The following is a 17,108-nucleotide window of genomic DNA, read 5'->3' as shown; positions in this document are numbered from 1 at the left end:
TCTTCATGAACATTACCACACTATAGGAAGGATACAAAGAAGCTAGGGAGGGCGTAGAAAAGATTCACAGGGATGTTGCCGGGACTAAAGAGCTTGAGTTATAAAGGAGAGACTAGACTGACAGTTCTTCCTGGAGCAAAGAAAGCAGAGGGGTGACCTTATAGAGATTTATAAAATTATGAGGGGCATGGATGGGGTACATAGTCACAATCTTTTTCCCTGGATAGAAGAGCCTAAAACTAGAGGAGCATAGGTTTAAGGTGAGAGGGGAAAGATTTAAAGATCTGAGGTGCAGCTTTTTCCACACAGAGGGTGGTGGGTGTGTGGAACGAGCTGCCAGAGGAAGTGGTAGGGGCGGGTACAATTACAACATTTAAAAGACATTTGGACAGGTACGTGGACAAGAAAGTTTAGAGGGATATGGGCCTAACACAGGCATTAGAACCATAGAACAGTACAGCACAGCGCAATACAGGCCCTATCGGCCTACAGTGTTGTGCCGACCTTTAAACCTCGCCTAAGACTATCTAACCCCTTCCTCCCACATATACCCCTATTTTAAATTCCTCCATATGCTTATCTAACAATCTCTTGAATTTGACCAATGTACCATTGCATTCCATGCCCCAACCACTCTCTGAGTAAAAAACCTTCCTCTGATATCTCCCTTGAACTTCCCACCCATTACTTTAAAGCCATGCCCTCTTGTATTGAGCATTGGTGCCCTGGGAAAGAGATGCTGGCTGTCCACTCTATCTATTCCTCTCAATATTTTGTACACCTCTATCATGTCTCCTCTCATCCTCCTTCTCTCCAAAGAGTAAAGCCCTAGCTCCCTTAGTCTCGCCTCATAATCCATACTCTCCAAACCAGGCAGCATCCTGGTAAATCTCCTCTGCACCTTTTCCAATGCTTCCACATCCTTCCTGTAATGAGGCGACCAGAACTGGACACAGTCGCGTTGATAGGTGTCTTGATTGGCATGGATGACTTAGGGTGAAGGCCCTGTTTCCATGCTGTATATCTTTATGAATCTATTAACAGTTGTTGTCACTGATAGTAGTACTATGGCCTTTCAATTCACTCGTCTCTGTGCTTGAACCCTTATTTCAGAGAGGTCCACACTCCTGTTCTCCTTGTCTACAAACAGAACACCAACATGCCACTCCCAGGGGACTCCAACACTGTTATAAACCCCCAACAAAACAAGTCAACCTCTACCCTTCCTAGAGAAAGATACATTGACTAAAAGGATGCACCACAGATTCTGCAAAATTAAACAAGGCTAAAAATATTACACGCAACTTTAATTCGCTGGACACAGATAAAGAGGTGATCTATTTAAAATGCTTAAAATGGATTAAAGGATTTGATAAGGTACACAAATAAAGTAGAGGCATCTCCAGAGGACATTACGAGCCAGAACCGTTCAGGGTCAATGTCAGGAAGCAGCTCTTCATAAAAAGGGCAGTGGAAATCAGGAACTCTCTCCCCAGAGAGCTACGCCAATGAAATTTGACATCAAAGAACTTCAGTTGGGGAAAAAGTAGGTGGATGCATTTGAGGAAAAGACCCGTCACAATCAAACTGGGCTTGAGCATCTGAACAGGCTTCCCATTCCACGTAAGAGCTGATTTGTTCCTTCAGCATACTTGTCAAATAGAAGGAAAGTATCACTCACCAGTCTCTTCCGCTTTTTGGTTTTAGCTGGCTTGTTTTCTTTCTGTTTTTTTAACAGTTTCTTTCGTTTCTTTTTGACACCTTCACCTTCAGAGTGACCCTCGATGACTTCCTCCACATTCTCTTCTGTAACCAGAAACAAACAGAATCAACAGCTTCCCATACAGTTGGGAAATGCACTATTTTTGTTAGTCTTTGATAGGGACACGAAACGACAAGGCACTAGTTTTTGATGCAGGTCGCTAGAAAAATGCATCTGCTGTGGTATTAACAAATGTGCTCAATAATAGATTGGAAACTATGACAGCAGCCATATGTAAAATGTACTGTGTGTGATGGGACGGTGCAGAGGGAGCTTCACTTTGTGTCTGACCCCCGGAAGTGTGTGATGGGATGGTGTAAAGGGAGCTTCACTCTGTGTCTGACCCCCGGGAGTGTGCAATGGGACAGTGTAGAGGGAGCTTCACTGTGTCTGACCCCCGGGAGTGTGCGATGGGACAGTACAGGGGGAGCACTCTGTACCTAACCCGTGTTGTCCCTGCCCTAGGAGTGAGCGATGGGATGGTAATGGAGGGAGCTTCACTCTGTGTCTGACCTGTGCTCTCCCTGTTTTGTGCCTGTACAACCACATTTCACGTGTCTGGGTAGCAGGTGGCAGGTTGCCCTCTCTGAAGGATTTTAGAGAATCGGCTTGGCTGTTGTGGCAAAACAACAGCTGTGTGGTCATGTCTGTTTTACAGCAGCAGACTACACCATGAGTTAACTTACTTATTCGGTTTAACTTCAGTGAACACAGTCTCTGGTTTTACTGGTACTGTATGAAAAACACTAAACTGGTGGATTATATCTGTAAAAGGGGCTGCTGGTATACTGCTGTGGACAGCTGTTCATGTGGGACTAGATCACTGCAGGTGCCTGGCGGTTAATCAGATGTACAGCGTTCTGAGAGGCCCACACACTTGTGGGTAGACCTGACAACACTGGATTTTGAACATTTGTTCCTCAGAAAATGGTTTTGTGGGGTCCTGGAACCAATGGATGATCTTTCAGTTGCAGAGGGATCAGAAATGCACTGGGGAAGAAAAACAGGGAGGGGGGTTGTGGGGGGGGGGGGGAATAGGAAAAAGAGGGAGGGTCAGGAACATGCTTATAGAAGGGATGGTGTCAGGAACATACAGAGCCAAGGGGGCTTGGGAAGGGGTCAGAATAAGGATGCCCCCCAGAGTGGGAGGAAAAAAGGTGTCAGCAAACATCCCAATCAGCAGCAGCCCCAAGGTGACAGGGCAGGTTCAGGAATGGCAAAAGGGGGGGGCAGGAACAACCCTTGGGAGGGGAGGCGAAGGGGGAATGGAGCACGGACGTCCATCGGGATGGGGGTGCAGGAACGCCCCAAGGAGTGGGAGGGGAGAGGGCGCAGGTACGCCCCTTGGGGATTGGGGAGGGGCAGGAAGGCCCCAGTTGGTGGGGTGGGGGTGGGAAAGAGAACAGGAATGCCCCTCAGTGAAAAAAAGAGGGTAAAAAACCCCACTGAGATGGGGGAGCGGAGTGGAGCAAAGTCCTGCCTTCCCCCCCACAGCGTGGGGGGAGGCAAAGGGTGCAGCAACACCCCTCGAGGAGAGAGGGTGGGGGGCAAGGGGACAGGAATGCCCCCCCGGGTTGGGGGAGGGGCAGGAACACCCCAGGGGGAGAGGGGAAGGAACACCCCTGGGGGGGGAAGGGGGCAGGAAACCCCCCCCCCCATCGGGGTGGGAGGGGAAGAGGGCAGAAACTGCACTCGTTGGGGGCGGGGAAGTAACTCCCACCCCCCCCTTAGGGAGGGGGGGGACAGTAACACACCCACCCCACCCCCCTTAGGGAGGGGGAGGGGCAGGAACGGATGTCCCGCTCTGACCGGGGGGGGGGGGCGGCACTGCCGGCACCCACCCCGCCAGGAGAGGGTTAAGTGCCGGCACCCGAGGGCCGCCGCGCCTGCGCGGTGATGGCGGCCGCTCTGCGGCCTCGGCCCGGGGAGAGAGAGAGAGGCTGGAAAATTCCACCACCCCCTCCCAACACACACACACACACACACACACATACACAGGGAAATGCATCGAACTACCGGCACGCCCGGGGGGGGGGGGGGGGGGAACAGTAAGACACCGGCCGCCATGAGATAAATGAACGGGAAAATAAAATGAGCAAAGGGAGGGAATTAAATGCAGCAGAGAGGCTGCAGGAGAGGGAATGCAAAGTTGCCCGAAAGAGAGCGCACACACAAACAAAAAATAAATATATATATATATCTCTCTCTCTCTATGCAGCGAGCACGCATGCAGCCGGGCGGCCCGGCGCCGGGCCCGCTCCGCGTTGAGTGACAGGTCGCGGCGGTTGAGCGGCGCGCGCGGCGGCGGTTCAATTTCAAACGCGGGGCGGCTCGAGCCCGGCGGCGGTTGGGCGACCCCGGGCTGCACGCGAGGAGCGGGAGAGAGAGCGCGTCTCCTGTGTAAGACTTGAGGGGAAAAAGGGGGGGGGGGTTTACACACACAAAAAGCAATGGGGGTTTGGGTGCAAGATGACGAATGCAGTCGCCCCTCTGCAATGCACTCGGCTCTCGCTGCACAGGAGGGGAAGGCAGCGCACGGCGGCGGGGGTTTGCGGCCCCGGGCCGGGCCCCGGGCTCGGGCGGCGCGCGCAGTTGGCGGTTTTTTTCTCCCCCCCTCCCTGCGAGCTACCTGCCGCTGGCGGGAAAAGCGGGCCGCCTTCGTCCATCTCCTCCTCCTCCTCCTCTTCTTCTTGCCTCAGTGGGGATGCCATGTCCTCTCAGGAACCCAATAACCATATAAATCTATATAATTTCTCTCTTTCTCCCCCCCCTCCCTTTTCTTTAAAAAAAAGAAAATGCACACATGCAAAAAAAAAGAACTCTCTGCAAAACAAAACCCACACTCTGCAAAAAAAAGTTATCCCTCAGACTTTTTGTTGTTTTTTTTGTTCTTTTTCCAGCTTCAGCTTTCTTTTTTTCTCTCCCCCCCCCACCCCACCTCTCTGTCTTTTTGACACACAAGATTTTAAAAAAAAGTTGAGGGGACTTGCCCCAAAAAAATGTTTTAATATACAAGGGGAAGATAAGATGGCGTCCAAAATATTTTTCAACATTCCCCCCCCTCCCCACATCAACATCATCATCATAAGCGAGGGGGGAGAGGTGGAAAATTAATCAGTGCTCATGCTCAGATTGACGTCACCCCCTCCCGTTGCCAGGGGTACCGGGCATCCCATAATAGCGGCCGGTTAACTAGTTAGAACTGAGTCACGTGGTCCCTTAACCAAGTAACTAGTGGGGGAAGAGAAACTGCCCTGCTGGTCAGGGTGTAAGGGAGGAGGTACCCTTCACCCCCCCCCCCCCCACTAACCCTCACCCCTGCTAACTAACCAGGGAGATAAAGATCTTCAAGGTTAATTTGCAGTGTTTCCTAATTTTTTATTTTGTTTGAGGACTTAGCTATCCCTTTCTTTCTAATTTACACGTTTTTCCTGCATTGTGCAGAGAAACATCTTCCCTCCTGTTTGCAGCAACTTATCCAAAGAGTCAGGTCTCCTGTGCAACGCGCCCTCCTTTCTGAGCAGCTTGGGCTTTTTTTATATCTATGTGTGTGTGTGTGTAATAAAAAATGATGTACCCCTGGGCAATTTTGTTTAAAACTTTCAGAACTGGCTGCCCAGTGTTTCGCTGGCACGTTTTGTTTACCCTGAGCTGAAGTTAAGCGGGGATAATCAATGGATTTGTGCTCCTGGAGGCCTTAATGTGTCAACCGTGGCTCGCTGGGTTGCATTTTCTCACCTCTGAACGAGAAAGCATGGATTCAAGTCTGCTTTCAGAAGAACAGAGGACAAAATTCCAGCTGACACTCTCAGTGCCGGTGCTGAGGGAGCAGTGTTAAACCACCAGCCTTCGTCTCCCTGCTCTGACAGATCTAAAAAGATTATGTATCTGCCCTTTAGAAGTGTTTAAGGATACTCCCTGGTGTCCTGGCTGATGTTTAGCCCTCAATCACCATCACTGACACAAATTATCTGGTCATTATCACACCGCTGTTTGTGGGCCCCGTGCTGTGATCAAATTTGGCTGATGAGTTTCTCACTTTGCAACAGTGGCTACTCTTCATAATTGATTTAAAGCACTCGGCAACGTCCTGAGATGATCACGAGTGGGACAGTACAAAAGCAACACTTTTCCCTTTTCCTTAGCAGAATCCCCACCCATTTTATTTAGTCATTGAAGTATACAGCATGAGACAGGCCCTTTGGCCCAACTCGTCATGCCGACCAATTTGCCTGACTGAGCTAGTCCCATTTGCCTGTGTTTTGCCCATATCCCTCTAATCTAAACCTTTCCTATCCATGTACCTGTCCCAGTGTCTTTTAAATGTTGTCATTGTACCCACCTCTACCACTTCCTCTGACAGCTCATTCCATATACCCACCACCCTCTTGTGTGGAAATCTTGACCCTCAGATCCCCTTTGAATCTTTTCCCTCTCATTTTAAACCTATCCCTTCTAGTTTTAAACTCCCCTACCCTGGGGAAAAGACTTTGCCCCTCATGATTTTATAAACCTTGACAAACCTTGATTAATTTTCCACCTCTTTCCCCCCCTCACTTGATAGCACTGAGGAGCTTTGGCACTTGCCTGAGATATCTTTCAAAGGTGGGAAGTTTTTAAATTTTCAATATGGACAAAAAATTCATACTTGCATAATACGGAACGTTTAAGTCACCATAAGCCATGTTATTCCTGTGACTTAACATTCACATGATACTAGTTGTCATTTTAAATACAGCCCTTGAGCAATTACTTCCTGGGTGTTTAACACAAATTGCAGCTAATTCGCGTGCAAGGACAGAAGGTCCCTAAACTGCAGCCTTCACTGTAGAACCTTCCGGTGGCTGTGCCCAGGTTCAATATGTCCCTTAGCACGTAGTCCTGGATCTCAGAATGTGCCTGCCTACAGCACTCAATCATAGATAACACCAGCAAGTTTGGGGCAAAGCAAAAATGCTTTTTTCACTCCATTGCTGGTTTCCTGGGAGCAGTCGATGTCTGTCTCACTGTGTGTCTCTGAGAACAGCCCCTAGAGCATAAGGTCCAGTGTTACAAAGCTGTTTGTGACAAAACCTCAGCAAATACCTTTGCATCTTTCCCAAACCCTCCTGTCAAAGGTGCATTCTGGGGGTATACAAAAATATGATGGGTCGATAGACGGAAAAACAACCTACTGGAGGAACTCAGCGGATCGAGCAGCATCTGTAGGAGGAAAGGAATAGCTGATGCGAAATGTCGACAATACCTCCCCCCCCCCCCCCCCCCCATACACACAGATGCTGCTTGACCCGCTGAGTTCCTCCAGCAGATTGTTCATTGCCCCTGACTCCAGCATCTGCAGTCTCTTGTGTCTCCATCTGTCTGGACAGTTGGAAGCTTTTCCCCCATAGAAGGTGGTTGGAATCTGTCTGAGTGGCTGAGGGAGGCAGAGTCTCTCACTACATGTAAGCACTCGAATCACCAAGGTGTAGTAGGCTACAGACCAGCTGCTGGTAAATGGGATCAGTACTTGATGGCAAGGACATACTGGGCTGAAGGGCCTGTTTCTATGGTGTATGACTATGTCCATAATTGTAACGAGTCTCATACACAGTCCCAGCTGCCAGAGTATGGCCAACATCTTCTTTTCCAAAAATATACTTTATTCATATGTGAGGAAAATGTAAAAAATGAGAGTCATACAGGATTAGTGGGTGTTTAATGGTCAGCATGGATTCGTTGGGCCGAAGGGCCTGTTTCCCTGTTGTATATCTCTATGACTTTATGACTCACTAATAATTTGTCAAATGTCTAATACTAGAGGATATGCATTTAAGGTGAGAGGGGAGAAGTTTAAAGGAGATGTGCAGGGCAAGTTTTTACACAGAGAGTGGTGGGTGCCTGGAATGGGCTGCCAGGGGAGGTGGTGGAGGCAGATTTGACAGGGGTGTTTAAGAGGATATTAGATAGACACATGCAGGGCATGGAGGGATGTGGATCACGTGCAGGCAGGAGAGATCTAGTTTAATTTGGCTCGTGTTTGGCACAGACATCGTGGGCTGAAGGGCCTGTTCCTGTGCTGTGTTGTTCCATGTGCTATATCTTAATATATTCAGTAAATACAACAGGGAAATGTCTTTCTCTACATTCATTGCACCAGCGATTCAATACATAACTCTTACAGAGTGTCAACACCACTCACGTTTCCTCCTTAACAATGCGTCAGTGAAATGTTATCACTTGAACGAACCTCTCATACACGGATTCATGATCTCCCAATCTACGTCGTCATGGCCCTTGCACTTGTCTGCCTGCACTGCACTTTCTCTGTAGCTACAACAGTATATTCTGCATTCTGTTTTCTTTGTACTACCTCAATGTAATTATGGTATGATCTGTCTGAATGGCACGCCAACAAAGGTTTTTCGCATTATCTCAGCAATAAACCAATACCAGCCTCTCAGTGACCAGTGGCGCCACCTTTGTGTGTGGCTGCATCAACCTGTGTGTGGACCTGGAGTACACAAACACCAAGTGTCACTACGTGCTGAGGTTCGACCAGTCTCCGGTGTTGTGAAGAATGGGCCTGGCCTCGTTGCCATGCAATGTCCCATTCAATTGGACTTTGCTGCACTACCTGACCTTCGTGGAAATGTTTATGTCGAAAAACACCTTTGGTCACGTCCATCAGGCAGTGGTCAGCACGGGACATCCTTCAGGCCCTGTGGGAGAAGGGACACGGTGGATCCTGTGGGGTGGTTCCCCGAGCAGACCGTCCAAACCATCTGGCAGGATGCCCCCATGGCCAGAGCTCACCAACAAGCACCGAAACCTCGTTGTGCTGGCAGTGAGAGGGACCTTCCTGTATGGTCGGAGTCTCACTCCCAATGCACGCTGCCCTCGGGACGGCTGCGATGGGGATGAGATGGTCGCCCACCTCTTTGTGGTCTGTGGATTTGCAGAGAAGGTCTGGAGAAGGATGCGTGGGTCCGTATTGAGGTCCATCCCGAGCAGCTGTGTAACAGAGGACTCTCCGATCTACGGGCTGTTCCCGGAGACACACACACCGAGACAGACATCGACTGCTGCTGGAAGATCATCAACTCGGTGAAAGACCCACTCTGGTCTGCCCGAAGCTTGCTGGTACCCAATGTCAGGAGATGTCCATCAGGGAATGCTGCCGACCGGCACATTCCAGGGTGCAGTAGTACCTGCTGAGGGAGGCACTTAAGCTTGGTGCAGCCACCACAAAGGCTCCGTGGGGAAGGAGCACAGTCTAGGGCCCCGTGACACTGGACACTGAGGGGGTGTGTCCTGTGTAACAGCCCCACAAACACTTCACAGGAGCAGGAACATCTGTCTGTGAACTGAATCTCTGGGGATCATGCCAAAACTTTCAGATCTGGAGATAGATCTGAAACATTAATTGGCCCTTGTTGGTCGCAGATTTCTCTTTTGATTGCATAACTTTCTCGTATATAATGTTTTTCAAGAAGGCAATGTTGATTTTTTTTTTGTCTTGTGCAAATGAATTTGGGAAGTTGTAGGCGAACAAGAGTGAAGTGTTTTTGAATGTAATTGTTGCATTAACGGATCTTAACTGTGTGCTTGCTTGTGGGGTGATTTGGGGGAGACAGGAATGGATCGGACAAAAAGAACTTGTTAATATGTGAAAAACTTTGCATTTTTGATGATTTGGGTTGGGAGAAGAATATTGGCCATGGAAACTCCCCTACTCCTCACATAGCGTAGTTGAGTGGTACAGCACAGAATCAGGCCCTTCGGCCCACCACATCCATACTGACCTCTTTGCCTATCTACACTAATCCCATTTGCCTGCACTGGGTCCGTATCCTTCTATGCCTTGCCTACTTAAATGCCTAAGTGTCTCCTAAACATAGTCATTGTATCTGATTCCATCACCTCCTCTGGCAGCACGTTCCAGATATCAAGTGTCTCTGTGTAAAAAAAATTACCCCTCAGATCCCTTTTAAAACTCCTTCCTCTTATCTTAAACCTGTGCCCTCTTGTTTTTGATACCCCTACCATGGGGAAAAATTGCAGTTCTGGTCGCCCCCATTACTGCAAGGATATAGAGACTGTGGAAAGAGTGTAGAAGAGGTTCACCAGGATGCCACCCGAATTAGAGGGCATCAGCTATAAGGAGAGGTTGGACTAACTTGGGTTGTTCTCCCAAGAGTGTCGGAGGCTGAGGGGAGACCTGATAAAGATGTTTAAAATTATGAGAGGCAGAGATAGGGTAGACAGTCAGAATCTTTTGCCAGGATAGAAATGTCAAACACCAGAGGATGTGCATTTAAGATTAGAGAAGCGAAGTTTAAAGGTGACGTGAGGGGCAAGTTTTTTTAGTGGGTGGTGGGTGCCTGGAATGGGTTACCAGGGGTAGTCATGGGCAGTTTGGTGGAGTTTAAGAGGCTTTTAGATAGACACATGAATATGAAGGGAATGGAGGGATGTGGATGATACACAGGAGGAGGACATTTGGTATAAGTTGGCATCAAGATCGGCACAACATTGTGGGCCGAATGGCCTGTCCCGTACTGGACTGTTCTATGTTAAAAAGATTCTGACTCACTGCCCTATTCATGCCTCTCATAATCTTATATACCTCCAACAGGTCACCCCCTCAGTTCCTTTGCTCCAAGATACCCTGGGATCTTTCACCCACAACTGAACAGAGTTTCAGGCCTTGGAAAAGCAACGGCTCCTATGTAACACTCCCCCAATAATGTACTGGGTTTACCAACCTGGATTACATGCTCAAATCCTGGAATTAGTATTGAACTCATGTCCCACTGACACACAGAGGTACAAGAACAGCCGAACGATACCAATCCAACCCGACACCTACAGCCTGTGTCAAAACAAACATTCGCTGTTTACTCTGGGACTGGCCCGAACAATTCCGCGTTCAAATCCTGAGTTTTGCGCAGTATATCTGAGTTATGTCAAAACTGATGCCAGTGTTTTCTTTGTAAATATGTGCTTGTTCTGAGATCTGATCTCAGGAATTCAGGACACTAATTGGAGTTTGTTTTGAATGTTTTAACATAATTTAGCGATGCAGTTAATTTTGCTTGCCAAGTCAAGTGTAGCCTCTACTCGGTGTGAAGTTTGTACCAAGTCGCCAACTGTATCCACCGCATCATACAATCCCCTGTCCCCGTAAATGCCAGCCATTCAGCCCACTGTATCCAGCCCCTCTCCGTCTCACCCCTTCAGTTCATTTCTCTCTCCCTCATCTACCGATTCAGCAGAGCATGTATGCACCTCAACAACTCCGCCGGTAGCAACATAGAACAGTACAGCACGGGATGCTGTGCGTAACTAATTAAATGCCTCACTAAACTAATCCCTTCTGCCTACACAACATCCATATCTCTCCATTCCCTGCGCGTTCATGTGCCTATCTAAGAGCCTCTTAAACGTCTCTATCGTATTTGCTTCAACCAAGTACATTTCCTGGCAGCGCATTCCAGGCACTCACCACCCCCTGTAAAAAAAAACTCACCCCGCACATTTCCTTTGAACTTAAATGCATGCCCTCTAGTATTAGACATTTCGACCCTGGAGAAAAGGATACCGGCTGCCTCTCACAATCTTATAACCTTCTATCGGGTAAATTCTACCTTCATCAACCTCAGGTAAAGAAGCTACTCCTGAATCCCCTTTCAGATTTATTCTGACATAGGAGGAGGCCACTTGGCCCATCAGGTCCATTCAAGCTTCTAACAGAGCAATCCTGTCAGTCTATATGTCAACATCCAACAGGAGAGAATCCAGCCATCACCCCCTGACATTCACTGTCCATCACATTACCATCACTGAAATCATTATCCTGGGGTTACCATTGACCAGAAACTGAACTGGAGTAGCCATACACACAGTGTAGCTCCAAGAGCAGGTCAGAGGTTGGGAATCCTGTGGTGAGTGACTCGCCTCCTGACACCCCAAACCCTGTCCACTGTCTACAAGGCTCAAGTCAGGAGTGTGAGGGAACACTCTCCACTTTCCTGGATGAGTGCATCTCCAATAACAGTCATAAAGCTCGACACCATCCAGGACACAGCAGCCCGCTCGATAGGCACCCCATCCACAGCCATTCACTCACTCCACCACTGACACACAGTAGCAGCAGTTTGTACCATCTACAGGATGCACTGCAGTAACTCATCTTGTACAGTTGCTTATCTGATGCTCTGTGCCTGTGATGCTGCTGCAAAAAAGTTTTTCATTGCACCTGTGCACACATGTAGGGCGTGAATTATAGGGAGAACTTGGCCTCGTCGGATCGTTATTCCTTGGAGCGTAGGAGAATGAGGGGTAACCTCAAAGAAGTTTATAAAATCATGAGGGGTAGGGATAAGGTGGACGGTCATAGTCTTTTCCCCAAATTGGGGAGTCCATAACTAGAGGGCACAGATACAAGGTAAGAGGGGAGCGATTTAAAAGAGACCCGAGAGGTAACTACCTCACACAAGAGGGTGGGGAGTACCTGGAACGAGCTGCCAGAGGTGGGTACAATTGCAACATTTAAGGGGCATTTGGATCGGTACATGGAGGGGAGGGGCTTGGAGGGTTATGGGCCGAACGCGGGCAACTGGGATTAGCAGGGAGGATGCTGTGGTGGGCATGGACCAGTTGGGCCGAAGGGCCTGTTTCTGTGCTGTATTACTCTATGACTCTATGTACTTGTGCATTTGACAATAAACTTGACTTTGACTTTAGCAACTCCTTAGACAACACCTCCCAAACCCATGACCTCTACCAGCCAGAAGGACAAGCACGGGGACACCACCACCTGGAAGTTGCCCTCCAAGCCACACACCATCCTGACTTGGAAATATATCACCGTTCAAAATCCTGGAACTCCCTCCCTAACGCACTGTGGGTACACCCACACCTCAGGGACTGCAGCGGTTCAAGAAGGCAGCTCACCACCACCTTCTCAAGGGCAACTAGAGACAGGCAACTAAATGCTGGCTCAGCCTGTGAAACCCACACCCCTCGAATGAATATAAAAGAAGTCTCTTTCCCCCTCTCACTGCCCTGTATCTCAGCAACTTATTCTCTCTCGCAGACTCATCAACTCCCCTTTGATTTTTGTTTTGCTACTTACCTACACTCAGGAGTAACACAGCACATCTTTGAGATGTGGGAGGGAATTGGAGTATCCGGGGGGAAACCCACATGTCACAGGGAGAACGTGCAAACTCCACACACACAGACAGCGCCAGAAGTTGGGATCAAATCCGGGTCTTTGGGGCTGTGAGGCAGCAGCTCTACCCGCTGCACCACTGGGCCGCCGTTGATGGTACATGGGTGGGTCTCTGAAGCCACGAGACAGCAGCTCTGCCTTTGCCCTGCAACTATCTTATATTTCTGAGGCCTAATCTTGGACACCACAAGTGAAAAACATTGTGCACAGTTCCCCAGTCCAACCCCTGCATCATCTGACACTCTGCTGCAAGATCACCACACAACCTTCTCTTTTGGGACTAAAGACCATTGCCTGTATCGTCCACCCTGATAGTTATGGCCTCATTCCTGCTACCTTCCCAGTCAATCCTTTCTGCACCACCTCCAGTGCCTGTTGTGATAAGGATATGACAGAAAGGTTAATGCGTGGCATGTCCATTTGACACATTGACCTTGTACTGACTCTTTGAAAAAGCAATCCAGCTGGTCCCACCCCCTCATCCTTTTCCTATTTGTTTCCCTTTTCAGATACTTATCCAGCTCCCTTTTGAATATAACAATTAGACCTGCTTCCCCTCCTCCCTCTGGCAGCTTAGTCCAGACCTTGACCACATTTTCCCTCCTGTCACTTTCGGTTCCTTGACCAATTGTGCTATGCTCTTTGAGTCTTGAACCCACCACCAATGGGAACGGTTTCACTCAGTCTACATCCTACACCCTTCATGAAACACCTCTGTTCCAAGGACAATAAATAGTTATTAAAAATTTAGGATGAATGTAAATGGGTGGTTGATGGTTGGCACACTGGTCCTGTTTCTGTGCTATATCTGTTGCTATATATTTCATGCACTATTTATTTTGTAATTTATAGTAATATTTATGTATTTGCAGTGTACTGCTGCCGCAAAACAACATATTTCAAGGCATACAAGTCAGTGATAATAAACGTGACTCTGATTGTGATCTCTCTCTATGAGGGATATCCTGGAATGGGTTCTTCCTCCTCACCTTCTAACTAGGTTGAGTTGATGGGCAAGCGAGGGACAATACAAGAAAATAGGGGCAGGAGTAGGCCACTTGGCCCCTCAAACCCACCCTGCCATTCAATATGATCAGGCTCCAACTCCTCCTCTGTGCCAGATCCCCATAGCCCTCAATAGTCATGGAGTTATACAGCAGGGAAACAGGCCCTTCTGCCCAACTCGTCCATGCCAACCAAGTTGTCTACCTGAGTCAGTCCCACTTGGCCCATATCCCTCCAAACCTTTCCTATCCATGTACCTGTCCAAATATCTTTTACACATAATTGTACCCGCCTCTGCACTTCCTCTGGCAGCCAATTTCATAAACTTAATCTCTCAAAAAATTTATCTACCTCCACTATAAATCCCCCCAGTGATCTAACCTCCACAACTTTCTGGGACAGATAATTCCAGAGATTCATCGCCCTCTGCGAGAAGACATTTCTATGTACCTCAGTTTTAAAGAACCGACCACTTATCTATAACAGATTACAAGGAAATGTCAGCAGAGTAGGATTGCTGCTGCCTGGCATAGACTTGATGGGTTGAATGGCCTCCTATGTCGTAAGAAAATATGAAAATGAAACTGGTGCGGTCTGATATGTGACCCCTTCACTATGTCAAACATCTTCTCTGTGTCTGCCAGGGCAGTTCACAACCTCTTTTACAAAATTGTCATGTGAGATAATTGGATGCTGGTGGTGCAGTGGTTAAATTACTGGTTTACTAATTAGAGAGCAGGACTAGTGATCCTCAGTTCAAATCGCACCACAGCACCTGTGGGATTTAAATCCAGGTTAATAATATGGAAAATTTAAAAAATGGTCTATTTTATCAATGGGCAAAAATGTTGGATTATCATCTAAACCCATCTGGTTCACTAATGTCCTCATCAAAGGAAATCTGCTGTCCTTACCCAGCCTATGTGAGTGAGGGTGTGTGCACGTGGGCGTACATGCCTTGCATAGCGCTTGTGCGCATACATTTTGCATGTGTGTGTGTGTGTTTCTTATGTCTGTGTGCATACATGTGTTTTGCACATGCATCGTCTATGTCTGTGTGTGTGCTTTGTGTGTGCGTATGCCTGCCTTCTGTACATGTACATGCCTCGTGTGTGTGTGCTCTGTGTGCCGTGAGCCCCAAGTCTGCGAGCAGAGCCTGGTCTCCGGTCACGTCAGAACCCCTTGCCACTGGAGCTAGACGTCGCTCTGTCAAGTCTGTGAGGTGTCTGGTGTGCAATGACCTTGTGTCTTCCTGTCCTCAGAACTGGAGTGGATCCGAAGGGACTGCCCACATCAATTGGAGCAAGACTTCTCCACCCTTACACTCAAATCCTCTTGTGATAAACCACTTGCCTTCATAATTGCTTAATGTGTCTGCATGTTAACTTTCAGGAATTCTCATACAAAGACACCGAGGTCCCTCTGAACGGTACCCCGAGAGAATCCTCTCACCCCCCCCCCCCCACCTTGTTTTTAAATAGTGACAAAGGGTATGTGTTACGTTCTGCTGAACGGTAGAGAAGCCAGTCCCACAATCCCAGCTTGGACATGACCAACTGTTGCTGCAATGTCCTACAACTCCAAATTCTGGTCGCCTCATTATAGGAAGGATGTGGAAGCTTTAGAGAGGGTGCAGAGGAGATTTACCAGGATGCTGCCTGGATTGGAGACCATGTCTTATGAGGATAGGTTGAGTGAGCTAGGGCTTTTCTCTTTGGAGAGAAGGAGGATGAGAGGTGACTTGATAGAGGTGTACAAGATGATAAGAGGCATAGATCGAGTGGACAGTCAGAGACTTTTCCCCAGTGCGACAATGGCTAACACGAGGGGGCATAATTTTAAGGTGATTGGAGGAAGGTATAAGGGGGATGTCAGGGGTAAGTTTTTTACACAGAGAGTGGTGGGTGTGTGGAATGCACTGCTGGCAGAGGTTGTGGGGGGTAGATACATTAGGGACACTTAAGAGACTCTTAGATAGACACATGAATGATAGAGATATGGGGAGCTATGTGGGAGGGAAGGGATGGATAGATCTTGGAGCAGGATAAAATGTCAGCACAACATTGCGGGCCGAAGGGCCTGGACTGTGCTGTAACGTTCTGTGTTCTAGTGCCATCACAGGGGTTAGAACATAGAACAGTCTCTTTGGCCCATGTTGTTGTGCCAAGCTAATTAAGCTATCGACACCTAATCCCTGTCTGCTCATGGGTTTTAAGATCACAAGTAAATAAAAACAAAACTGCGGGTGTGGAAACCTAAGATAAAAACAGAAAACCTCTGGGTCAGAGATGGGGTAGGATGGAGAATGAAAGTGGCAGGCAACGGGAAGCTCAGGGTCACTTCTACCACTGTTAGCAAAGCCCGTGACCACATCTCATCCAGTTCCAGCGTGTCTGCTCTCAGCCACTCCCCTCCGGGACAGGACAAGAATAGATCCCTGGGTCCTCACCTTCTAAGCCACCAGCCTCCACATTCACAGATCATCCACCGCAGTCTTCGCCACCTTCAAAGATGTTCTGTCAACAGACACATCTTCCCCTCTCCTCCCTTTTCAGCACTGTGCAGGGACCATTCCCTTCATCACTTGGTTCACTCTTCCATTCCCACCAACCACCCCCTTCTTACGGCACTTTCCCTTCAATACAACGCTTATCCTTTCACCCCTTCCCTTCCCACCATCCAGGGACACAGATAGTCTCTCCAGGTGAAGCAGTGATCCACACGCACTTCTTCTAGTCTCGTGTCCCGCGTTCGGTGTTCACAGCATGGTCTCCTCGCTGTGAACCCAGATCGGGTGATTACTTTCTGGAGCAACAGTGTTCAGTCCACAGAGGTGACCCCAAGCTTCCTGCCACATTAATTCACCATCCCACTTGCACTCTGACCTAGGGGGACAGAAAATCAATGCCTGGCTTTTAAGGAGCCGTATCACCACATAATTCTCCAGACGAGATTAGTAGGAGTCTCGAACTCGCTTCCTCAATCGGTCGAAGCAGCTGCAGGTCAACTGAAAGTTTCAAAACAAGTTAATCACGATCATTACAGAAACCAGGGCAAGTGTTGGAATGCGGATCAGCCACAAACTAACCAAGTGCCTCAATGGGTTTGAAGGCCCAAATAGCC

General features: G+C 48.4%; 1 protein-coding gene across 2 annotated transcripts in view; it reads right to left on the bottom strand.

Annotated features, from left to right (window-relative positions):
• chd3 (chromodomain helicase DNA binding protein 3) overlaps positions 1–4,837 on the bottom strand; it is a 95,466-nt gene extending 90,629 nt beyond the window's left edge. Inside the window, exons 1-2 of one of the 2 annotated variants that reach the window (XM_052044652.1) lie at positions 4,392–4,837; positions 1,682–1,806 (exon numbers count right to left, since the gene is read on the bottom strand). In XM_052044652.1, the coding sequence (XP_051900612.1) occupies positions 1,682–1,806; positions 4,392–4,473 (207 nt within the window). In that variant the 5' untranslated portion in view covers positions 4,474–4,837. The remainder of the gene's footprint in view (positions 1–1,681; positions 1,807–4,391) is intronic. The other variant, XM_052044653.1, reaches the window with a different exon arrangement.
• Between the last annotated feature and the right edge of the window lie 12,271 nt (positions 4,838–17,108).

The sequence above is a fragment of the Pristis pectinata genome, chromosome 37 (assembly GCF_009764475.1).
Source record: "Pristis pectinata isolate sPriPec2 chromosome 37, sPriPec2.1.pri, whole genome shotgun sequence".
Classification (NCBI taxonomy): Eukaryota; Metazoa; Chordata; class Chondrichthyes; order Rhinopristiformes; family Pristidae; genus Pristis; species Pristis pectinata.
Note: the sequence above shows the minus strand (reverse complement) of the source record. Positions and strands in the feature narration are given on the sequence as shown.